This window comes from Camelus ferus, chromosome 4 (genome assembly GCF_009834535.1).
Source record: "Camelus ferus isolate YT-003-E chromosome 4, BCGSAC_Cfer_1.0, whole genome shotgun sequence".
In the NCBI taxonomy this organism is placed as follows: Eukaryota; Metazoa; Chordata; class Mammalia; order Artiodactyla; family Camelidae; genus Camelus; species Camelus ferus.
In genome coordinates, this window is record NC_045699.1 from 59081779 (window position 1) to 59107624 (window position 25846).

At 44.8% G+C, this 25846-nt stretch overlaps 1 protein-coding gene across 1 annotated transcript in view; it reads left to right on the forward strand.

Moving 5' to 3' along the window:
• Positions 1 to 25846, forward strand: part of PAPPA (pappalysin 1) — a 230519-nt gene that overhangs the window by 114878 nt on the left and 89795 nt on the right. The window contains exon 10 of the mRNA XM_032478289.1: positions 23539 to 23732. Within this exon, the coding sequence (XP_032334180.1) occupies positions 23539 to 23732 (194 nt within the window). The remainder of the gene's footprint in view (positions 1 to 23538; positions 23733 to 25846) is intronic.

Sequence of the window (25846 nt, forward strand, 5' to 3'; positions counted from 1 at the left end):
GTGCTGGAAATGTGCTACCTTCGGAGATGACGTTTCATCCATTAGGAGATGTGACTGTGGAGGACTCCTCCTGCTGTTGATTTAGCGCGCTGGGTCCTCCAGGATAGCTGGGTCCGTGAGAGCCTGGGTTGCAGCTTTGCATCTCGGAGCCTCAGTTTCTCTCCTTGTGAAAGGAGAATGATCGGTCTGAGGGCCCTAAGGCTTCTTTCCCCGTCCAACAGGGAGGAATCCTCGATTTGTCAAACATCCGTTTAAAGGCTTTGGGGTTTCAAATCCTGCTTGATACTGATAAATAGTTAGGAAAACAAAGCGAAAGGACCCCCACGTTGTCTTCCCAGACACACACACGCACTCCCTGCCTGTCTCTCTTTCTCGCTCCCTCCCTGCTGCCCCTGTCTCCCTCGTCCCCTGCCATTAGCAGGACTTTGTCTCCCATCCAAGGAGGCATCTCCAGCCCCCATCCTAGAGCCAGGGCCAGTAACTCAATTATCTGTGCGCAGATAAGGGGGAGGAGGAGGGATCAGTCCACTTCCCCACCAGTCACTGGGAGGGGCGGGGGTCACGGAGCCTGTGGCCCCTCTGTCAGGCCGCCCTGGCCTGCTCCTAGCCAAGGCGAGAAAGGAAAACAAGAAGATGAATCGCTTTGTCTTCTTGGTGGATGTTCTGATGAGACTTTAGAACAACAATGACTAAAAAGGAAACCAGCGTTTGGTAGGGGAGGGGGAGTGGGAGGGGAGGAAGAATGGGAGTTGGCGTTTATTACTATTTTCTTTCTAACAACGTGAAATCATAATACATGACCCACCTCTCACCTTACAGAAAAATTGAAATATGAAAAAAAGAAAACAAAACTTCTCCTGGCTGTACATAGTCCTTCAGGACTCCCTCTGTGGAAAACATAGTACCTTTCACCAAAACACTTTCTTGAAATGAAGCTTCTCGTGATTCAGAGACAGGGGAAATGTTAGTAGGAATCATGCGAGTGGTGGTGAAGATGATGATGGTGATGATCTGTCGGGTAGAATGGGTGGCTTCTTTAGTACTCAAATAATGACACATGGCATAGGGATTAAGAACATGGATTTGGGGTGAAAAGCCAGGCCCAAATACGTTTTATCTGTGCCTCAGTTTTTCTCATCGGTAAAATGGGTTAGTAATAGTTCCTGCATCTCACAGCTGTTTTGAAGATGAAAAGAGGTTGTGCATGGAAAGCTTTTTAAAACAGTGGGTTAACCGTTGTAGGGTTATATATGTGTTGAGTAATGCTGCTACTATTACTGCTGCTAATTTCATTAATTTGGAAGTTATATCAATCCTCCCAGAAACTCTATGAAATAAATAGTGTTATCCCAGTTTTGTAGAGAAAAGAAACTGAGGTTCAGAGAGGTTAAGTAACTTGCCCAAGGTCACACAACTAGAAATAGCAGAGATGGGATTCCTGGTACCTAAGCAGTCTGCACACTAAACTGTGAAGTTATTTCACTTATTAGGCACCCAGCCTACCATCTTCTACGCGAAGAACCCTTTTTTCAAATGATTTCATTTACCCTTCTGTCAACTCCGTTTAGTCAGGATAAGGGTGCCCATTTTAAAAGAACCTGAAAAAAATATATCTAAGTATGTATATGTATAACTATATTGCTTTGCTCTGTACCTGAAACTAACACTGGAAATCAACTGCACGTCAGTAGAAAACAAAATTAAAAAAAAAAAAAAAAAGAGTGCCCATTTTGCGGATGAGGAAACGGAGGCACTGAGATTTTAGGTAAATTGCCCTAAGTCATAGTCAAGTAAATCGGGGAAGACCTTCAATCCCATCCGCCTGCTTCTAAAGTCCATGTCCAGTATCCACATGAACACCCCCCCAAACACACACACACAAAGCAGTAGAGAGCCTCTGTTTTACACTATTTCTGCCTTAGTGCCATTGACTCACAGCAGGAAACATTAGTGATTGCAAATGTCCTTTCTATGCCTTTTTCATAAGTCATGAAAACGATCATTTTCAGTTATCATCCCTCTATATACATTCCACGGCACAGAGGCCATGCCCTCAACATAGGGCCATTTTGTGTTTGGAGCTATATTTTTGTTTTTAACAGCCCACACTCTTATTGGCAGTAATCCCATTGTTTTCTAGCCTAGGAGAAGTTTGACGCTTTTTCCCATTGTCATGGCAATATGTGTTGGTGACTGAGGAGCCTGAGTTCAAAGATCTAGTGGTTGTAATTGCTACCTGGGTCATCTTGGGTATCTCCCATCCTCTCTCTGAGTCTCAGTCTTCTCTTCTGGGAAATGGACGTAATTATAACAGAGTTCTGTTTAGAGGAGGATGGAAATAGCATCCGTAGAGTATCGAGCACAGTGCATGGCAGTTAGTAGATACCCAAGAATGTCAGTTCATGCCACTTCATCTTCCCCTTCCTCACTTCCCATCTCGATGGTGAGGGATGCAAAGGCCACCGATCCGCCCCTGGGGAAAATGGTCCTGCCTGGATCCTACCATCATAAGTGGCTGAGGCCCCTTGATCTCAGTCTCCTCGGCTGTAAAGTCATGGGGGTAGTGGATGAGCTCCCCAGGCCCTTTCAGCCCTGACTTCCAGAATTTAAATCCCAGATCATTATTGTTTTTAAACTGTGCATTTTAAAAGCAATGAGGGCTTGGGGAGGAGAAAGGAATTCCTTTAACCCGGAGGGTCAGAGAGGGTCACAGAGGGGACAAAGGCACAGGGAAGGGAAGCGATGGGGCGGAAGGCAGCCTGAAGATCTGAAGTCCTCAACGGGGAGGTCTGATGGACACATTCAAACACCCTTGAGTCAGCACAGCTTAGGATCAAGCTTGCCATCCAGCCTCAGACCACGGCTTACCACCTCCTTTGGAAGCCCCGGAGGCCTACCCCACAGAGGGGCCAGTCAGGAATGAAAAGAAACAGGATGGCCTCTGGTGCCAGAGGGAGGAGTTCTCATCTTCAGCCTCAGTCAGCCTCCTGACTCTCAGGGAGGGGTGGGGCTCAAAAGGACTTGGAGCTTGCCTGAATTCAAGGAATCAAGATTCAACTTTGATGTGTGCATTTTAAATGCAGCCTGAGACCAAGGCAGGTGAAATCTGGGTAGCCAAGAACAAGGGCTTCTTTGTGGCATTTAAAGTGACCAGAAACCTGCCTGCACGTATATGTGCCTTGCTGTGCATCTGTGCAATCAAGACCGAAGCAGCCCAGGAGAGGTGAGAGGCCTGGGGGCAGGGGCCTTTCCTAGCTCCTGGCTCTCTGCTCTTTCCTGGGGACCGTGTTGGGCTGGGAAAGATATTTAATATTCATGAGCTGTGATCTCCACTTGAAGGGAGTGCCCTGGGGGAAATTGAAATATTAAGCAAGTGAGGGATATAGGCCTAATTGTATCCTTCTTTTCTTTTTGGACAGAGAAGTAATGTGCTTAAAATAAAGTGATGGATGGGCAGTCAGGACTATGCGAAACCCCACTGCTCTAAGTCGGCTGTGTGCTCTAGCATGTGCCGTCAGAACCAGGCACAGGATGGTGCGCGCTGGCTGCTGGGTCCCACCTTTCTGTCGGTCCACACGTTTATCCACGCCTGCTTTGTGCTGAGCACTGTGCTAATTGCAAAGGAAATAGTACTGAACGGGGAAGGCCAGGGAGGCCAGGGAAATGACATAAGTAATTATTTAAATGTGATTGTTGTAGATACCACTGAGTGGAAATCCATGAAGGTGCGTAAGTGAAGGACCTCCTTCACACTGAAGGGCCAGGAGAGGCCTCCTCGGAACACAGCATTTAAGCTGAGACTTGAAGGTTGAATGGGAAGTGGACAAATGAGGGAGATGGGGAGCAGGGTAACAGAGTGAGGATTGCAACAAGTTCAGACTATTAAATCCTCGAGGCAGGAAGGAGCTTTTGAGAAGGTGGAAGAAAGTCAGCATGGCCGGGTAGTAGTGAAGGAGGAAGAAAGAAGAGGCTGGACCCGCAGGCTCTAATCCCGCAGGCCCTCAGGACCATGGGGAGGCTGCTGCTTCTGGCATGAAAGGAGGAGAAGGCGAGTCCTGCGTGCACCATCTATACTCGGGGCCAAGTCCTGCCCTGGGCACAGGAGGCTAGGGCAGGCTCGCCTAGGTCAGGGGTCAGAAAACTACTACCCCTGGCCAAACATGACATACTGCGTGTTGGGCAGATCAGGTTGGACTGAAACACACCTGTACCCCTTGGTTTAGATATTTGCAAAGACAGAGTGGAGTAGTTCCCAGAGACCTTGTATGGCCTACAAAATCCAAAATATTTACTATCTGCCTTCCTACAGGAAAAGTTGCTGACCAGCTGCTGGCATGGATGGATGAGTCTATCAGCGGGTGAAAGAACAGCCAATTAGGGAGGTCAGGGCAGATGAGAGAGAGAGGGGTGAGGCTGTCACCTCATCTATCTCGCCTTCGGCCTATAGCAGCGCAGCTGTAATTGTATTCACTCCTCGCTTTTTGTTTGTTGGTTGGTTTACACGTCATTTTCCCTCACCCTTGAAAGAAGTCATCGTGTCCACCCCTGTGCTCCTAGCATCCAGCTAGAGCCAGGCATTGTCTGAGGCGCTGAATCAAGTGGTGCTTCGAAGCAGACAAGAGTGGCCAGAGGGACTCGGACAGTTTCCTGCCTCAAGCTCCAGGCAGCATCCTGGCTCCTCCCTGGGCTGGGGAAGGGGGCACTCTGGCGTTCATTAGGAACCTACCACGTGGTCTCATTTCAAACCCACAACACCCCTGGCAACCAGGCATTCTCATCTCCACTTTCCAGATGACACCACAGAGTCCCTAGCATTTAAGTGACTTTTGAGAAAGTGGCCTCCATTCAATAAATATTTATTGAGCTGGAAAACCAGCACAAGAGGAAACAGACCTTCTGGAGGGTCACATCCTGCGCCAGCAGTCGGCCGCACACACGGCACTTCTGTCTCCTCTGTCCATCTTCACAAGGCTGCAGGGAGGGAGGGGCTGTAACTCCCACGTTACACAATAAGAAACTGAGGCTCAGTGAGATGAAATGACCTGTTTAAAGCAGGCAATTACTAGGTGGCAGAACCAAGATCTGCCCAACTCCAAAACCGGAGGAGCCGGTGCCCGCCCCCAAAATACCGCACCTTCCGAACAAGCAGGAATGATAAGATATGAATGTATTTCCACTTCTCTTCCAGCTCATCTTCTCAAACAATAGCCATAACTGGAGAAAAAGCTCGTTATCAATTAATTGAATGCTTTTCCTCTGTTAACTCCTTTGATTAATTGCGTTGACCGTGTAGATAAGGAAAAAGCACAGAGATGTTAAGTACTTTAACTCAAGGTTCCCTGGAAGGGATTCCAGCCCTAGAAGTCTGGCTCTTAAACCCTCAGGCTGAGCCATTAATTTATGCTACCTCTTGATCATTAAGATTATCTAATATAAAAATGTGCACTCTCAAGAGCTGAACAGCCTCCTAGCAAACAGATAATGAGAACAGTTAACAATGCAAAGTGCAAAGGGAATCTTCACATGACAAAAAGAATGGAGGGTCTCTTTGAGAAATGCTGTCTGAATTGTTTGTTTACAGATCATTAACTACTTAACAGAGGGAGAAACTGAATGCGACTTTTTCTTGGCTGTTACTGATTAAGTACCAAGGAGAAATTAAGATAAAGCAAATCTGAAATTACAATAATTTGTAAGGGACTGGATTTTCCATTTTAATTTGCCAGAAAGAAAGCTGAAATACTGTACGCCGGGTGTCCGCAGCTCCCCTCACAAGGCCTAGGGTTGCCTTCTCTGTCCTGGAGCAGCAGCCACAGGGGTCCTGCAAAGACAGCCAGAAGCAAACACGACCCATCTCACACTAGTTTTTGTCTGTTTTAAGCAACTGCTGCATACAAAGCTCTGTGCTAGGCAGGATGCAGTGGAAAAAGCCCTTCATTGGGGGACTTCAGAGGGCAGTGGTCATTAAAGATGTGCAGGGATTCATGTGAGGGGGCCCCAGGAGGAGCTGGAAAACCCCTGGTGTGGGGTGGTAAGTCTTTGAAAGCTTCCTGGACAGCTGGGCTCAGTAAGTCCAGGTGCAGGGGCTCTATCCTGTAAAGATCCAGAATGAGGGTTCTTTTGTGGGTACTGCGAGTAGGCCAGTCTGGAAACAGCTACCAGGGAAGTCACAAAATGACTGGGTGGGTGGTCATGATCCTATAGCGAGTCGTGGTTTCTGGGCAGAAGCAGGACATGCTAGGAGCAGTGTTTTAAGACCAGCCTCCCCCTAGTGGGATGCTCTTCAGGGGCCCACAGAGTACTCTTGGCAAACTGACCTGAAGAGAAATCAGACTGATTTTGGCTTTCAACGCCAGTCAGAAACCCAGCCCAAATTATCCATAAGCTTGAACTAAACTTGCAACTGCCGCTGGCAGGACCATAATAGGTCCTGGCTGGAGCTGGTTCCTCAGTTCAGGAGTCCAAAACCACGCATTTTAACTCGAGTTCAGCCTCGTTACCAACAAGAGGGCTGCACTGGTGTCTTCAACCCCCTGAATTTCCCATGTGTCTCTGTGCCTTCTGCCAAGAGGACTCCCAGGCAGAGAGGGAGAGTGAGAGAGAGAGGAGAAGCCAGTTGACCTGAGCCAGTGGCACAAGGGAACCACTTCTTGCTCCAGGCTTGGTCCCCAAACATCTTTTCCAACTGTGAAATGGGAGTGATGTTCCTTACTCCACAGGGCAGCCATGATGTATTCTTTCATGAATTTGTGGGTTTGTTCGTCACACATCTGTTGAGCTCCTCTTACGTCAGGGCCATGCTAAGGCACTGAGGATGCCAGATCTGCTGGGACAATTCCTGTTCTTCAGAAAGAGATCCTTAAATATTGATTCTTAAGGTTATTGAAAATAATAATCTAGTTCTTACAAGTAGAGAGTGCTCTGTCCCTGGAAGAGATCAAGCAGAAAATTGTGAATCATCCCTCAGGGAGGCTGTGAAGGGGATTCTAATAGAGTATAATTAAATAGACATACTCCAGTATTTTTCCTCCCTCAACTTACCTGGTTCTTTCTTGAAATTCTGAACTCCCAGAGTCTCTGAAATGTTACTGTTTTCCCAGTTTTCCTTAACCTCTTCGGCCATCCCTACACAGACTTGTTCTGCCTACCTGTTAAATGTTCTTTCTCCGAAAGTCCCATAAAGGGCTTACTTTCTGTTCTACATTCTCCCCCTGAGCCCGTCACTCAAAACTGAAGACTCCAAAACCTCTGTCTTCAGTCTGAGGCCTTTTTCTTGATTCTGTCTAATTATTCCATCTGATGCCCCCCAGGCACTCAGACTCAACACATCTAACACAAGGCTTCCCATGTTCTCCCCAGACCTGCTGCAAGTCCTGTTTTTCTCAATCTCAACCGCTGGTGCCACTAGCCAACCAGACATTTAAACTAGAAGCTTGGGGAGCATGCTTCACTCTTCCCTCTCTGTCATTTCCCACGTCTGGACTGGCTTGCTTGCTTCTCTCACTAGTCCCTGAGCTCCTGGGGTACTGCACCCCAGTTTAATTCGTCTGACTTTTCAGGATTTGGTCCAGGACCTGGCAAATTAATTTGCGGCTCAGTAAATATTAGAATAAATGAGTGAAAGAAGGATGTAAGGATATATTTCTTAAGAGATGATATTTTTCTTTAGGCCCCAAAGTGTGGTAGAGCTTTGCTGGTTTTTAGAGTCAGGCATACCTCAGTTGGAATCACAGCCTTTCCACTTCCTAGCTGTCATCTCGGGCCAGACGTCTCAGTCTGGGTAGCTCGGGATGGTGGTTCCATGACCAGGCTCCGTTGCTTGGTTCAAATCACAGTTCTGCCACAAAAGGGGATGGAGTTACTCTAGTTTCCTCATCTATAAAACGGCAGTATTACAGTGTTGCTCTGCCACAGAGCTAGAAAGCACCTGGGGAATGTTTGCCTAAATTAATGCACCTTTGAGCCTTATTTCACCTTCCTGCAAAGCAGAGCCGGTGGGAATGGTAACCCTTTCTCTATCTCACAGTACCGACCGTGATCATAACTCCTTGACAAGGTCCACATGTTTTAGAGCATTAGCAGAAGGGGTGGGCAGTACCAGTGGCTTTGGCGAACTCTCTGATAACCCCTAAATTGAGCTGCTTTTCAAAACCAAGTCCCACTTTCCACTAGCTTCCTTTCTGGAAGCGAGCCTAATTAACTAGTAGCTGGGAAGGACTGCAGGTAGGCCGCCCCCCAGGCAGAGAATTCAAAAGGAAGTGGAGAACTGTGTAAATAACGCAGCTTTAAGGGGCATTTAAGCCAATGGTCTTTGTTAAGGAAATTGATGGCTTTGTAAGTACTGCCTCTGAAGGGAGTACTTGAGTTGACGGTCCCCCATCTCCCTTCGTAAATTCCCTAATGGACTGTGGGCCTGGAGGCTGGGCCCACGCCTGTTCAATCACTTGCCAACAAAAACTCAGATTCCCCTTTAGAAAAATTAAAAAGGTCTAACCAAAGCATGAGTTACTGAGCCGGCGCCGTTTAGCTGGCACAAGGCAGCACAGACAGATCGCTTCCTTTAGGGAAGGGGAGACCCCTGATCCTTCACAGAATCTCTTTTCATGCTGGACCCCATGCTAGCGTCTTCTGTACAGCCTCTCATTTGCATCCTCCTAACGTCTGGGAAGAGTCATTATCTCACCAGCTGCCGAAGAAGAAACTGGGACTCAGAGATGAAGTGCACTGCTCACAACACCCAGCTAGTTAGTAGAGAACAGGGATGTGACCACAGCGCCATCAGATCCCTGAAGCCCCCGAGTGCCACAGAATCACAGAGCATCGTAGAATCGGATCAGCTTGTCTCATTAGATGCTCCTCACCGTCCACATCCACGCAAAAGACGTGAACCTTGCAGCCTGGGTGGGCGGGAGGGTGTGGATTTTAGAATATTGCTAGTCAGGATTTGATCCTGGGAACCTTAGGTAATCGTGCTGTAGCCTCTGGATGCATCCATTTCCCTGTCTGTTAAGTGGGAATAATAATAGTGTTGCTGTTGGTTAGGTCCTTGTCTCGTTGCAGAAAGAAATCAGAGAAGAGACGGAGGTTAAAAAAAGTGCAGTTGGTGTTTATTAAGGGATAGGTAGTATGCTCTCAAGGGGAGAGCGGACAAGCTCAGGTGAGCAGACTCAGGCGCTGAGTTTCTTTGGCAGGTTTGTTATATAGAGTGTAAAAATGAATGGGTGGAGTATTCATTGGGGAGGGAAGGATTTGGGGGTCTTATTCCCTGATTTCCATCCCAACTCCACCTTCCTGAAGGGAGGGAGGGATTTTTGTCCTTATTTAGTCTGGATTGGAAGTGTCATGGCCCTGGTGCATGGTGGGTACTTATAATCTGCAAGGCTAATTTTATTGAAATGAGGACATCATGAGTGAAAGGTTACATTCTGACACTGGAGATTCCTGCCTTTTCCCAACCTTTCTTTGTTGGCCTCCAGGCCACTTGTCTCCCTAAAATGTGTGATCGCTTATTAGCCCAGAGGTTCCTGCTTTTGTCTGCCTAGGGACTCCTGTTGTTCACACGATGTATGGTCTCCTGCATTTGGCCCCATGCCCCTCCTTTTTGCCCAATTCCTGCCATTTGGCCTGCGTCCCCCTTTCTCTGCTCATATCTTGCTATCTGCCTGCTCTAACAATAGCACCAAACACATAGGGCTCTTGCAGGATTAAATGACATCGCATATTTAAAGACATCTGACATTATGCATGGCATGTACCGGGATCATCCACTAAGCAGATGCTCTTACTGCGTGGTAACTATCATTCTAACTGGAGAAGTAAGAAGATGCTGTGGGAAGACATGAAGAGGGCCAATGAGCCCTCCTAGGGTGGACTGCCAGGGAGGTCTTCCAGAGAGTGCCTGGCTAAATATGGGTAAAGGACGCACGGAGACTAGTCATGGAAAGAGCAGTGTTGGGAATTTGAGGAGGGCTTCTGCACAGGTGGGGAGGTGAGAGGGAATATGGCCCGTTCAGGCGGTGGCTACGGCTTCAGCCTGCCTGGAGCTGAAGCCAGAATGCGTTAGAAAGGAGAAAGCTGCAGAAGCAGTAAGGAACCAGATTATGCCTTGTCAGTTGTCATCAAGCCTCTGTCAGAAAAGTGTTGCATGAATAACTCAGTCCCATCCAAGGTAGCCAATTTCATTTTCAGACCAACCGTCATTTGTTAGAAGAGTTTTCTACTGTGTCCCCTCTGAGCCTTCTCTCCTGCAGGTTAAGCCTCTCCATACCTAATATGAGCATTGCTTAGTGATGGTGCCTACCCTGGGCCCCATTCTCTTGACTGTATCTTAGGTCATCAGTGGTCCAGAACTGGTCTGTCCAGCCATCTCTAGGACCAGAGGAGACTTAATTAACTCTGACCTCTTTTCTGGAATCTGCTGTCTTGTCAGTGACGTAATCCACAGTCTCATGTTCCTGTTTGGGCAGATGCTTTCTGCAGTTGGTAGAAACTGATCTCAGAGTGACCACTACTCCTTGGGACTTTTTTTGAGCATGAATAGTTATGCTGACCCTTATCTTTTATCTCTGATCAGAAACAGTAGTGGTTTTGTTTGATATTTTCAAATCTTCCAGGTTAACTCTCAAGATGGGAGACCAATCCCCCTCCTTTCCTTTCTTTCTTCATTCCTCCTTCTCTTTCTTCCATATTTCCTTCCATCTTTTCTTCTTTCCTTCTTCTCTTCTTTCCTTATTGGGAGGAGAGAGAGAGAGAGACATATACACATTTCTATAAAAACATAATACAGTTCCACAATACAAATCAAAGGATATATAGATTCAGATTAACATAAAATCCTCTCCAGGGAAAGAGGAGTGGCCCATCCATCACGCCAGATAAAGAAAACCTACCTACCTAAGTGCAACACTGCGTGTTGACTGGGCTTTTGCTCTTTAGAGCACTGTAACACATTTCTAAACTTGGAGGTAAAGGAAAGTGTAGCTCGAAGGCCTCATCTTTTTGGTCTTATCTCAACTATACGGCAGAAGGACAGTCTTCAAGGCTGGTCAAACCAATTAAGGATCAGGGTGGGAGGGAATCTCAGGGAGTTGACGTTTTATTTTAGAGAGAACACAACAGCCAAGCCAACTTTGAAGAAGCAATAAAATGTGAGGTAGAAAATCAAACAGACTAGTGGGGTAGAGAGAGACTGGAGTGAAGTTAGCGTGGTCAGAGAAGGCCTCACTAGGCAGTTGATGTTTGAGCTGAGACTGAATGAGTTGGAAAAACCATGTGATAATTTGGGAGATGAGTTCTAGATTGTATTTTAATAATCAGATGCAGAAATAACAAGTTTGAGTATTTTCCAGAACACTATTTTATCTGATCATTACAGCCACTTTCTGTAATGGGTAGGAAAAGTGATATCGTCTTTTTTTTTTTTCAATGGACAAAAAGAACAAAACCCACAATGATGATGTATGTTGCCCAGTACCAAACATAAGTTGGTGACAAAGCTGAATTTCAAATTTTGACTTCCAGTGGTCCCTTGTTCCATCTGCTTTTTGTTATAGTCCCCTTCTGTGTTCTTCAGAAGCGTTCATCTACCCCCTTCTCAATTTTAATTTTGCTGAACACATTTTTCCATCTTTGGACTGAAAAAATGGATTTAATGATGAAAGGGAGAATGCAAAAATCAAGAACCAAATATATTTTGGAACGACTCAAATGAGGGGAATCCAGAACTGTTTGATTTAGCTCTTTCCTCCTATACAAGGGGAAACTGCAGCCCATTCCCTAAATGTCTTGTGCAAAGCCACAGACTGTATTAGTGGACGTCCACTGTAGACGCCAGTTCTCTTCATCAGGCTGCCAATCTTGAGAAAGTGTCCTGTTCTTTCTTCTTTTCTTTTCTCTTTTTTTTTTTTTCTTTCTTTCATTCTTTCTTCCTCTTTCTCTTGTTCTCTCTTTCTTCCTCTCTTTCCCTTTCTTTTTGGTGTCTGCTGATGAGATTACATTAAAATCACTGACACTCCATTTGTAGTTGACTATCTTTCATCACCTTTTTTTTTAACTGCTTTTGCAGACTCTCTGCATATGAATGCTTCAGATTGTTTTCCTGCATTTATTATTAGCTTATATCACCCAAAACAAACCTCATTTTGTTATTTCCTGCTCATACTTTTTAAGGCCTTTGGGTCCTAGGTGTCACCCTTTCTCCTGTCCATGCTTAGAATGCCTGTCCTATTTCATGGCCACTGTGTCATTCAGTGAGATACTGAATTTTACCCCCTCTTTCATAATATGATATAGCGTTGGAACCCAAAAGAGACCTAGCTGAAAAATCATTCAGGGCTTTGAACATTCTGCTCTATTGAATGTATTGTCATTTATTAGGATCGCTATCTTTGCTTAGTCTTTATAGGCCATTCAAAAAACTGTACTGAATTCAAGGTGATATAAATATATCTTCAAGTTCCAATTCATAAGACCATTAAATCTCTTTATTAAATTTCAGCCTAGTATGCACCACCTTTTCTATCCAGATATTCTATTTCTTTGCAGATTCAATTAAGAAAGAAAATAAAACAATATTTAGGACAGATGGTGAGGCAGGATGTCTCATGGGAAAAATATAATATTATGGGATGGTTTAGATAGAATTGAATTTTTCCCTGAATATGTGCTTGTATTTATATGATATCACTCTAATTAATATTTTCATTAAAAATTTTTGTATAGTACAATCTACTGAAATAGATTCAAATCAAGTCTGAGACTTCTTCAATACAATGAATAACAGATATTCTGAAACTCTAGAAGAATTTTGTTAATTCATCATTTAATGAGTACCTGCTATGAGACTGGCATTGTCCTAAGAATTAAGGGTGCAAGTAGAAGAGTGATTGGGGCCAGCCCAGAAAAACCTTACAATCCAAGAACTATCCATATTCACTTACTCAGTCACTCATTCATTCATTTATTCTTAAATATCAGTTACATAATATGGCGAGGCAGTTTTCTTGATCATAAAGAAAGAGGTGCACTTTGAGGAAGGCTTCTGGAAGAGGGGGGAACTGTAATAAATACAGTTTATTTTTAGATAGTAAATAATTCTGTGAAGGAAATAAAATAAGATCATACTCCCTTAAGTGGGTGGAGGAATAAGATGTGAGCTTACTGTAAGTAGGTAGGGTTGTTACTTGAGAAAGTAACTGAGCCCTACATGATGAAAATAAGAGATTGTTTAAAAAAAAAAACAGGAAAAAAAAGTATTTCAGGTAAAGTAAATAGCAAGTTCAAGTTTTCTGGAACAGTAGCAAGTTTGGCTCATTTAAGGAATAGATCCCTTGTTGAATGGATGGCTGTCTGGATGGATGGATGGATGGATGAGGAGATGAATGGATGGCTGTCTGGATGGATGGATGGATGAGGAGATGAATGGAAGGTAGTGAGCAAGAAGGAGAATAGTAGGAGATGGTCAGATAACATGGGGGCTTGTTGGCTGCGATGCAGTCTTTGGATTTTGTTCCATGCCGTATGGGAAGCCACTGAGGAGTTTAAGGTTGGAGAGTGGCCTGATGTAATTTATGTCATTAATTGCTGTCTAGCTTGCTGCTGGAGGAGGGAAGATTGGGAAACAGACATGGAAGAGAGACTGGTTAATTATGCATTGTAATGGTGATGATGGCTTGGATTAGGGTGGTCGTGATGGAGCAAAAGTGGATCTTTTTGGAATATCCTGAGACCAAAGAGTCTACAGGATGTGCACATGGACTTTATGTGGTATTGGAAGGTAGACTGAAAAAAATTGGAGAGATGACTCAGAAGATTTTAGTTTGGCCATTTCTGGGCCATGTTGTCATTTACTAAGATGGGAAAGAAAGGAATGTGGGAAGAAACTATTATTTCTGTATTAGACATGTTGATTTTGTGATGACTTTAAATAGATATTTAAGTAGAGATGTTATTGCAGGCAGCTGGGACCCAGAGAAGAGGTCATAACTAAAGAAATGTTTGAGCCATTGGCACATAGATGCTTTAAATTTTTTATTTAAATATTAGGGCTGGATGAGAGAATGTAGATAGATAAGAAAGGGGGGCCAAGACCTCACCCTGAAAGCTGACAGCATTTAGCAGAGAGTTAGGGAAGCAGAAGACAGCAAACGAGTCTGTGTGGGAAGAGCTGAGAGCCAGCAGGGACTAGGGCAGCATGGTGTCGTGGAATCCAAGGGCATGTACTGCGAGAAGAAAGGAACGGGCTGTTTCTTCACATGGTTCAGGACTCTGACCTTGTAGTTGGTTTTAGTAACATTGAGGTCAGTGGTGACCTTGCCAAGTCTGATTCCTGTGGAGTGGTGAGTACAGCGTCTAGGGCGGAGAGAACTGAAGAGTGAACTGTAGGAGAGAAAGTGGGTAATGTGAGTTTAGATTAACCCTCAGTAAATTTCACTGTGAATCATGGGAAGGGGAATGTGAAGTAAGAGACATGATGGTAAGAAGAAGTGGAGTGAAGGGAGGTTATACTTATTTTTAAAATTTTTAAAATGTATTACTTTTTAAAATTAAAAATCTTACATAGGCAATATCGCTGTTTTGCTGGTTTGGAAGAAGAGAACCATGACTCAGGGAATAGAGGGAAATGGTTTGTGCTGGACAAGTAGTGATACGAAAGAGTGACACGTGAGATTTCTTGGAGCTGAAGATGCTAGAATTAAATCTTGTTGGAAGAGTCGAAGGCAGAGACTAGCCTTTCAGATGGAGGAAGTAAGGGGGCAGGGAGCTCTGGGGCGTGAGTTCTGGGAAGGAACTCCGTGTTTTGGGAGTGGAGGTGTGGTTGGAGATGAGCATAAATGGGCAGGTTGGAGCTAGACTACAGAAGGACTTGAGTGCTAGGTGGGGGAGCTTGAATCTTGCAGGAGTCAATCAAGAATTTCAAGCATGATCAGATTTATGTTTTAGATGAATCACTCATAGGCTGCTTTGTGAGAAGTTGCTGGAGTGGGGAAGACCGAAAGCCATTATGAGAGTGTGGGGAGGGGCAAGTGGACAGAGTGGAGGCTGTCCTCCAAAGGGTGTTCTCCATAAGCGTGGAGTCAGAGGGGTCATTTGAGACTGCATCCAGGTTCACTCTTCTTTTCCTAGTGCTTTTGGTTTGCTAGATGGTGCCTAGTTGTCACAGTGAAATGCAGGAAAGAATTTCTGGCCCAGTTTGGTATGTGGCCAACCCTTGAAGGAACCAGAAACCCACTTCAGCTTCTCAGATTCAGTAGACCTAATCAGCATCTGAAGCTTGTTAGCGGATTCATGGTTCTTTAGAAGCCCTTCACCACCCTGTCTTCTGTACTCTGGATGGGCTGATCTGGTTGAGGAGGTTTAGAACAAACCTTGGTTTGCATAGAATTAAATGAGGTCAGCAATGCCGGTTTGACATGAAGCCTTTAAAAGACAGGCAATGTAAAGTCCAGATATTTCTGTTCCAGAGGAAGCATTTGCCAATATAGCCGCCACCCCCTCGCAAGCTTCCCCTTTAGAAACCTTCGGGGGTTAAGCACTCCATCCAATTTCCCCTGTTCCAAGAAGCTCTTCTTTGGACACAAAGCTTGTGCATTCTTTGGTCTCTTTTTGTTGTTGTTGTTTGGATGAATTGTTAGTGGCATGAAGCTTGTTGTGGTTGGACCCATCCCTAAACAAACAGCTGAACTTAAAAAATACCATTTTTTTCCTGGTGTTTGAAAAAACAGTAATCATTGGACTAAAAGAGAATACCCTAATACCAGTCCTATTCCCTCTACTGGAAATAGAAACAGATGCTAATTTCTCAAAAAATGACTCATCTTCATAATCAAGAAGTTTAAAAAGACAGATAAATCGACCCATCCTTTGAAAGATGGGCTGTCTAAGAAAAGTGTGCATTCAAATTCTTTGTTTCCTCCTTGAGTCCTAAACCAAATCCATCTCCTGTTACTTATAACTCTCATCTCTCCATCTGCAGGTTTTTGTTTTTTTTTTTTTTTTTTTTTCCCTCAATGAGCTGTTGACTTAGTAACTCCAATAGCTTCTCAGGCTTGTTACACTTAGCCATATGGGGCTGTTGTGAAACGTGAAATCAGACATTCCCCAAAGTAATACTGAAACTTAGTAAAAGATAACAAACTATTTTGTTGCCAGAATTACATACTGAAAACCCAATCTAATAAGGTGGCGTGGCACAGTAGAAAAGGCATTGCATTAGGGGTTTAAGAACCAAAGTTCTAGCCTTGTCTCTACTGGAAAATTTCTTTACAGCTTTCAGCAAATTACTTCAACTTTACAAACCTCAGTTTTCCTGAGTGTAAAGTGAAATAACAGCATTCAGCTCCAGGGTCGTCAGCATCATGATCGTCACCATCATAGACCATTTACTGATCACCTGTTATGTATTAAATGCTTTACCTACATTGATCACTGGACTGTAAGTTCCCTTTGGTAAAGGTCACGGATTATTTGTTTACCACGCTATGCTTACAGTTTGTTATGACATCTGACACACAGGAGCAGCTAAGTAAATATTTTTGCTTGTTTCCTAATTGCATTTATTATTAAATAAATTTTGAGCATCAAAATAGACACTCAATCCTTCAACCGTTTTTAGATGAGGAAACCAAAGTTTAGAAATTCTAAATTATTTGCCAAAAGCTAAATAAATAGTAAATGGCACATGTGAGAAGCAAAATCAAGACTTACACTCTACCACCTCTAAGGGTGTAAAAAACACAGGTTTTCCTGTTCAGAAAAATCTTTAATGTCTCCCCATTTCTAAAAGGTAAAATTCAAATACCTGGACATAGCATTGCAGTCCTTCCTCAGCCTGGCCTCAGGTCAGTGGGTCAGTTTATCAGTTCTAGGACGCGCTGCATTCCCTTAACTCTCACTTGCCAGCCGGGTTACTCGTTTGTACACGCAGCTATTGGCTGAGGCTCATCCATCTGTCATACTCTGTCCTCCATGCACTCAAATCCTTTTCTTCCTCCAAGACACTGCCCTGAAAAACATCTTCTCAAGGAAACTTCCTTCATTTTCCCAAGCAGTCTTGATTCCCCCTGCAGGGAAGGAGCTTGACCTGATCGATCAGTGTAGCCCCAGAAATCAGCACAGACACAGAGCAGATAGTGAGTAAATATTGGTCAAATGAATGGATCATCTTTTCCCGTTCCCATCTGGGAGTTAGCTGGAGATGATTATGTCCCCATTCCTAAAATCTCCAGGAAGTTTTGGCACCTCTTATGCGTTGCCCATTCAGTGCTGAAATGGTTGCAAATGAATTACTGGGTTCTTTTTCCCAGATGGGTATTATGAAGATGTTTGAAGATATAGAAAACAAACTTATCATTACTAGGAGGGGAAAGGGGTGGGAAGGTATGAATTGGGAGTTTGAGATTTGCAGATACTAACTACCATATATAAAACAGGTAAACAACAAGTTTATACTGTGTAACACAGGAAACTATATTCAATATCTTGTAGTAACCTATAATGAAGAAGAATATGAAAATGAATATATGTACGTATATGTATGACTAAACTATTATGCTGTACGCCAGAAATTGAGCCAACATTGTAAACTGACTATACATCAATTGAAAAAAAAAAAAAAGATGTTTGTCTCATAACCACTTGGGGGTTTGTTTTAGAACAATGACAATCAATCCCAAAGTCTGAAGAAGTTTTATCATGAAACTGGTAAATCTTGTAGGCAAAAACATGGCATTGTGCTGGAAAAAGGTGCCTCTGTACTGAAGGAGTGAGTATGGTTTGTAGTACGATTGTGGTATGGCCAGTAATCACAGTAAAAAAAAAAAAAGTTTACCTCCACCTGGTTAGTTCAGACTTTGCAGAATCTGGTAATAATTGAAATTAAATAGAAGGCATTTGCTAGCTTGACTTTGTCATTCATCCATTTGTTTACTCCTCAGCCACTTATCAGGCATGTCCTTCACTCTTAAGTGCTATGAACTGGGAATACAGACAGGAAGGAAATAGCGGTTGTGCATCCAGGGATCTGCCCCACCTGGGGACTGACCCACAGGCAGGCTGGAAAAAGCTGGTAAAATCTGGGAGTTGTGGGAACACAGACGAAGGACACTTAACCCAGCTAGGAGCCAGGCAAAGAGCATAAATGGGAGAGAAAACTTGCTAGGGAAAACACTTTGAGCTAATCTTGAGGAACTAGTGGGAGTTAGTAAAATGAACAGTGAGAAATACCTCCTGGGCAGAGGGAACAACCCTTGTTAGGGCACAGAAGAATGAAATGGTATGGCTGGTTTGGAAAACTGCAGGAAGAGGCCAGTCTGTGGAGGGTCCTCTGTGCCATGCAAGGGAAGACGACCTTCTGTAAGCAGCTGGCATCTATCAAAGACTTACGTGTGAACACGGGACGGTCAGATATGTATCGGGGGTAGACAACTCATGGCCCAGATTTCCTAAATTATCCCACTATCCTGGCAAATACATGTTACCTCAGGCCTTGTATGAAGAACATGTGAGCTGAAGTTCATTTTTGCAGTGACCAATAACTTGTGGCTCTGTCTTCAAAGCACTTAAAGTGGCTAGAAGAGTCAGTGTGAGGGCAGCCCGTCCTGGTGGAAACCATCCCTGAGATCTTGTACTGAGCCGACAGGAGTGATTTAAGTTTCTCCTTCTTCCAGCCATGAGCTCTCTAGCTCTCTCTCACTCAGTCACCTCAAGAATTCCAGTGGTATCACAAATTACCAAAGTTTGTAATCAAGCTAAGTTAATTAGTGGCCCCCAGTTGGGTAGAAATAGTTCTACTATAAATAATTCTTTCCTTTAGGTTGTTGCTTTTACCCCCCTTTTTGCTGGTTTACTTGGTTCCTTGCTATTTATATTGAAAATAACCTGTGCGCTGTCTTCAGTCATTTTTCTCCTTGAAGAGTCCTTAGGATCTAGGTCTGGGTACATCAAAGTAGAAATCTAATAGAGAAGCCTTCTCCTCCAACCCCTGCCTCATCCCACCACTGCCCTTGTTGCTAATGAGCCCTGTGCCCCTAAGACTCATGTCCCTGTCCCATCCCCAAGTCTGTTACGCTGTTTGATCATACCCAGCGCTTCACTGAGGCAGTCTAAAAGGTAACCTTGTTTGCATCTTAAGGATGGGGAGACTGAGGCGCAGTGAGCTGAGATAACCTGCCCAGGCTTACCCACTAATCACGGACAAATAAGGAGTTTGAATGAATCCAGGGTTTCTGACTTCAGGGATGAGAACGCTTAACGATAGCTCCTACGCCAGCCTTTGCTTGTAATTTAAAGTAAACCTGTCTCACCACCCTGAGGTGTGGCTTTCCAAGCTTTTGAATCGGGATGACAATCCCTGCTCATCTCCAGTCGTGTCCTCCGGACCTGCTGCAGGAGAGCCGAGGCATGGGATTCCATCCTGATGCTCCCAGACAGATGGCACTTGGCAGTTAAGTCAATGAGAAGCGGCTGTCCACTTACCCAGGGTCCATCTGCCTTGGGCTCTCGGAGATGAGCTCATTTCTTCCAAAAGGAAAAGAAGGTCTCTGGCAATTGAAAGCTCACGCAGGGAAGACGGACTTGGCAGTGTCTCCCCACCCACATCGAGTCCCCTAGCTGGATGGAACAGACTTGTAACTGTGTCACTGCCTGAAAGGGAGTGGATATGAAATGAGGAGTTCCCTTCTGTCAGGGGAGGACAGGGCTGAGATGGAGAAATCAGACTGCCCCGTGCAATTCCACTGGAAGCCAGTCACCACCGGTGTCTCAGCCCTGCTCCCTTTACCCCAAGACCCAGTCTAAAGAAATCTTTCAAAAGGTACAGAGTCTCAACTCTGTTTGGACAAGAGAATGTGCCTCACAGGTGCTGAATTTTCCTTGTTCATTCATTCATTCAACACATACTGGTTTTCACAGTACCCCCTCCTAATGGGCCGTATTATCATCAACGCCACCTAGCTATTACGTGGAAGGCAGGTGTCAGGGCCCTCATTTTGACCTTGGTATTGACTTCAAATGCTTTCCCCTACAACCTGCTCAGCCCCCAGCATAAAGTGTTCGAGGAGCACCGAGTAAATGGGTGTGATGAGAACAGGGAGGCTGGTTTTGTCTTAGTGTTTTGTTGCTGCCGCCTTTGTTTTTCCTGGCTGCACATTTGTATTCTGTTCCTCTCCCTGCTTTCCTCAGTGCTTGGGGCCTGGGGGTAGAGAGGGAGAGAGAATTCCCCAGATGAAGACTGGCAGATGCCGCTGTAGGGCCCCTGGTCTCCCTAGTAGCAAGAGAAACTGAATAGAAGAGTGCAGGGATGTTATTCCAAGAAAAGGGACTCACGGTAGCTTTGTCAGCAGAACCGTCAGGGAGAAAACAGTTCTCCTTCCCTTTCTCTCTCTCTCTCTCTCTCTCCCTCCCTCCCCCCTCCCCCTCCCCCTCTCTCTTCCCGTCCCTCCCTCTCTGTCTCCCCCTCCCTCCACTTTAGCTCTACTCCCTATCTCTCTTTTCACTCTGCTTCTGCCCATCTGTACAGCAAGTATCTTATATACCTTGTACAATTGCCTAAGTCCGTATTTACCTCCCTGTGTCCACCTCGACCTCTACCTGTCCACCTGAACCGCCAGGTTCCGCTGGCTCTAAGCAGACAGATAGACTGAGGTCTTAAACATAATCAGGAAGAAACCAGCCTTCATATGAGCTCAGTTCCAGCCCTAATTCCTGCCCTCTCTGAGGTCTTTTGGATGAGATGAATTAACTTATCCTGGAGAACAGATCGTATGTGATCTGACGATCATCTTACCCTTTTTGTCTTCATGTTGGAGGCGAAGAAAGGTGGCACCAAAGAGTCAGGAGACCCCATGATCTTATCCTGAAGAGGATGGTGCCTTCATCATTCTGTCGATATGGTGTGTTGTGGGGGAGATCTATCTGCTAGATACAAGAAGGCCAGGTTCCTCCTTCTAGCCCCGCCACCAACTCTCTGTTATCTGGAAACAGACCCGACCTCCTATGGCTCTCAATGTTCCACTAGATAAAATGGGATTATACACCTCATCGAATGGAATCACTGCAACAATGCTATGTAAATATTGTCTCCTTTTTTTTTTTTTTTTTTGAATGAGGGAAATGAAGTTTAGAAAGATTAGGTTATTTTGTTCAAGCCCTGTACCACTCGTGTACGACAGAGTTGGGATTTGAATCTCGCCTGATGCCAAAATCTATGCCCTTTGCAAATCCCTTTATTGGGTTTCTAAAGAGTCAAGTGTGGATTGATGGCTGGTCACTCTCGGACTGGGCCTACGTTTTACTGTAGGTAAGTTGGCCACAGTCGCCATGAAGGTGGAGCTACTGAGAAAGCCTGTGTTCTTTCCAAACTTGAGCTGCCAGGCAGGCTACTGATCACTGGAGTCCTCAGCTGGCTCAAACTCATCCTTAAATAATTGAAATATAATGAATTGACTTATTCTGGCTCTTTTGATAATATTTTACTATGTAAACTGTTTGCAGAAATAAACACGGGATTTTGGAGCTTGGAAGGGGCCCCTGAAATCAATGGCTCCTTTTTTCAGATAGTCAGCATCGTTGAAATCCAAGTCTTATTTCTACTTGACCCAGGCTCTTTCTGTTTGGGGAAATACTGCTTGAAAGTGTTTCAAGTGAGTACTAATTTTTACAAGCTGGTCCAATTCAGCCACTTAGGAATAAATCGAACCCTTAGGAGAAGAGCACTTTTTCTCTTGACTATTGTTTTAGAATGTAGGAAGCACATTTATGTCCATTTCTTATGAAAGTTCTGTGGGTGTCTTGAGAGGTTGCCCTGGCTAGGATGATGATTTCTGTATCAACGGAGAAGATAATTGTGCAAAAGCTCCATAGCTAATATTAGGGACAGAAGCCAAACCCTGGTTGGAAATGGAGCTTCACTCCATTATTCCGGAGTGAATAGGGCAAGGATGTCCTAGGTCGAGCAGTATCCTCGGGGTGATTGCACGTTCTGCGATATTTAGATTTTCTCGGGATGTGTGCCGATTGCCTGGACAGAGTTTTACTAGCATCTCTCTCACTCTCAAAGTGCACTATTTGGATGATAAATTATAAGGTCGCTCCAAAACCCTGGATAGGACCTGGATTTCAAGGAGCTCACAGCCTTTCGAAGGAGCTGCTATCATGTAAACGTGATGGCAGCGCAGTGTGATAGGTGTTCAGATGGGGATCTTTATAAAATAGGAACCCACGCAGGAGAGGGTATTTTGCTTTTCCTAGAAGAGCTAGGAAAGCAGCACAGAATACCTGACATTCGAGTTATGAAAAGACAGGCAGGGTGATCTCTTTTGGGTGGCTACATCCAGATGTCTCCTTGCATGGTTTTTATAGTAAAACAAGAAACATGTCCTGTAAAGTTCCTACCTACATAGAAGGCATCCAGCTTGCTCTGTGCTTCTGTGATTTTTGTTCTTGCAGCTGTGTGAGAACCATTGCAGCCAGCTGCAGCTGTAAATTGTCCCAGGCAGAATTCCTCTCTGGGATATGAGTTACATGGGAGCTTGAGAACTCACTTGGCCTTTAACTGAAACACCTAAGATATCCAACAAGTGCTTAGAAGCTCAGCGCCTTGGACAGGAAGGGCTCCCGGAGTCTCATTAGTCTAACCCCCTTTATGACGATGCAGCCCAGAGAGGGAAAGAGATTTGTCTAAAGTAACAGAGCAATTTAGTTACAGACCTGGGAGTGCAGCTAGGGTCTCCCGTAAGGTTCACTCTTCATGTGAAACTATAATCTTCTTTACAGGTAAATAAACCTCAGTTTTCAGCTTTGTGAAGTTCTGTGGTGTCAGATAGCGTACCCAGAACTTGGAAAGTGAAATCTTTGAGTTTGCAACCAGGACCTGGCATGCACACACTGCATGCACACACCTTGGGCAAATTATTAAAGACCTGCAGGATCTTAGTTTCCTAATCTGGAAGACTAAAGTAATAATTTAAATGGTAACATCTTCCTCACAAAGTTGCTGTGGGGTGCACTTGGGATAATGAAGGTGAAAGTGTTAACTTAGTATGTGTCTGTCTGTAGTCACGTAATACAAGATCTATCCCATTAAAAAAAATGTTAAGTGTACATACAGTTTTGCTACCTATAATCACAGCGTAGTACAGCAGATCTCTAGAACTTACTCATCTTGCATAACTGAGGCTTGATACCCACTGAACTGCAACTCTCACATCTCGAGCATGCTCCCCTCCTCTCAGCCCTTGACAACTACCATTCTACTGTCTCGTCTGTGAGTTTAATTGTCTTGTATACATCATACAAGTGGAATCCTACAATATTTGTCCTTGTGTGACTAGCTTATTTAATGTCATTAATGTCCTCCAGATCCATCCATGTTGTCTCATACAGCAAGATTTCCTTCTTTGTAAAGACTGAATGATTGTCAGCTGTGACTGCCAGTGATAGGTTTGATGGGGATGATCTGCTGATTCCATAGCTGCTGATGATAGATGAGGCCAAAGAACAAAGACTAATCTGTTCCCTCTCTTTTCTGTCTGTCTGCTGCAGATGAACCCAGCCGGTGCTATTTCCATGATGGTGATGGGGTATGTGAGGAGTTTGAACAAAAAACCAGCATCAAGGACTGTGGTGTCTACACGCCCCAGGGGTTCCTGGATCAGTGGGCATCCAATGCTTCCGTATCGCATCAAGACCAGCAGTGCCCAGGCTGGGTCATCATCGGCCAACCAGCAGCATCCCAGGTAAGCTCCCCGCCGTGTGTGATGTTTCCTGCAGACATTCTGAATCTCTGCTCTGCCCCGAAGGTGGCCCGTCGCAACGGGCAGTGTCATCGGACATGGCCACTGGACCATATCTCTAACCAAATGTACTTGTAAGGTCTCATAAATACTGTTTGTCAGAGATTGGACATGACTGGAATGATTAAGGGCAAGAAATATCAGTGATGTTTCTGTAATGTGATGGCAGTGATGAGCATCCTCCTGTTTCCTTACCCATTGTAATTCGTATTTGGGGAAGGTGCTCCATTTTGGATATACCACTGGAATTCAGTGGGGTAGGAACAGATTCTTCTGGAGAAGTCTCACTCTGGGCAGGGAGGGTGTCAAGTTGGTGCTGCTTGAACACTCTCCTGTGAATTAACGGTATCCCTGCCATGATGAATTTGCTGTGTCTCCTGTGACTTAACGGTATCTCTGCCATGATGAGTTTGCTGTGTGGCTTCGGACTAGTCTTCCACCTCTCTGGGCCCCATTTTCCTCATCCTTAGATTAGAGGGTGGTTGAGCTGGGTGATCTCCAAGGACTTTCCCAACCCTAAGAAGCTGTGACTCATTCCTCAGTCCCTTAATGCACTATTTATGTTCCAGAGTTCTTCCCCCAAGGAACTGTCAGCTTAGTTGAGGGAGCAAGAGTGCTGGGGCCACCAGAGCTTATGTGATTCTCGGGATGGCCCTGCTGTCCCCAGAGCCCCCTTTCCAATTATCCTGCTGAGCAAGCACCTGCCTTCTTCCGAGACTCCCATTTCCCAGAGACACGACTCAGTGCTTCCTGCTGCCTGGCCCGGTAGCCATTCCTGAGGTGGGCCTGCCTCCCGGCCTGGCAGGTGAGCCGTTAGCCATTCCGGTCTAGTATCGCTTCCCAGACTCAGGGTCAAGGGAGGGGAAGCCTGGTTTCTAGGTGAAAGAGAGTTGGGACCTCCTCCTGCAGCCCAGTGAAAATCACTGGATGAGGTACAAGACGAATCTGACTTCATTTATAAGTTGTAGTGCTTGTTTGATTATTTTTTCGTTTATCTGATTGTGTTTACATGCATTAGATGCTTTATTTATTCATTCGTGTTTGTTTCTGACTGCCTCGCGGAGAATGGAGAGGAATGGCAGCTTCTCGTGTGCAGTGCCAGCTTGGTGCAGGAGTGAAGGAAAGAATGAATGGATAAATGAATGCTTGTCTGGGGCCCGTCCTGCCCCGTGCCGCCTCTGTGCTTGCTGCGTTCATCTTTGGTTACACCCGTGCTCTGAACTCTAATTATCTGGTGATGTGTCTGGCTTCCCCATTAGGCTGCTAGTTTTTTTAAAAACAGATTTGAGGTTTTCTTCATCTCTGTGTCCCCATGACTAGACGTTCAGGAGATGTGTATTTAATTGACCACACACACACACGCACACACACAACAGGCAAGTGAACAACACTAAGAGAAAATGCCCAAGTCACCTGTCACACAGTGTCCTGCTTCAGGAACAGGAGGGCCCCAAGCCACAGGACCAGGAATTCCAAATTCATCGCTGGCATCTAGTTCCTAGAAATGTTTAAAAAAACATCATTGAAACAAGGATATTATTAACGCACTCAGAATCTCGCATGAGCGAGAGTCGAGGTAGCAGCTGGGCTTCAAAAACCACTCAAAGGTTATTGCTACTAATGTGAGAAAAGGAGAGAAAGAATTTTCCAATCTTAGCATTTGAAAAGAGACTTCGTAGAGCAATTACTCCAATCTCTTAAGGTGGGGGCTGTCAGGAATCATGGGTGATTATCTCTTCCTAAACAAAAATCCAATTTAAAAAATCATTATAAATACTAGCGCTTCGATCTACAAAGAGGAGATGAGGAAACAAAATCATCCTATTGAATTATTCATTGTAACCAATTTTATTTTAATGAAATCGACTAGGTTCCATTACTCTGGGCTTGGACATAATCTTTGTTACAAGGAGACTTCAGCTGTAACTAAATTTGCCGTAATGAGATCAGCTCACTGGAGAATACAGGGTCAGGGGAGGGATGTGTGTGCAGTCTGGGTGCAGGGCCGGGCAGGGTGGCCTGGAGGCCGGCAGAACAAAAGTCCCCCCCCCCATTCC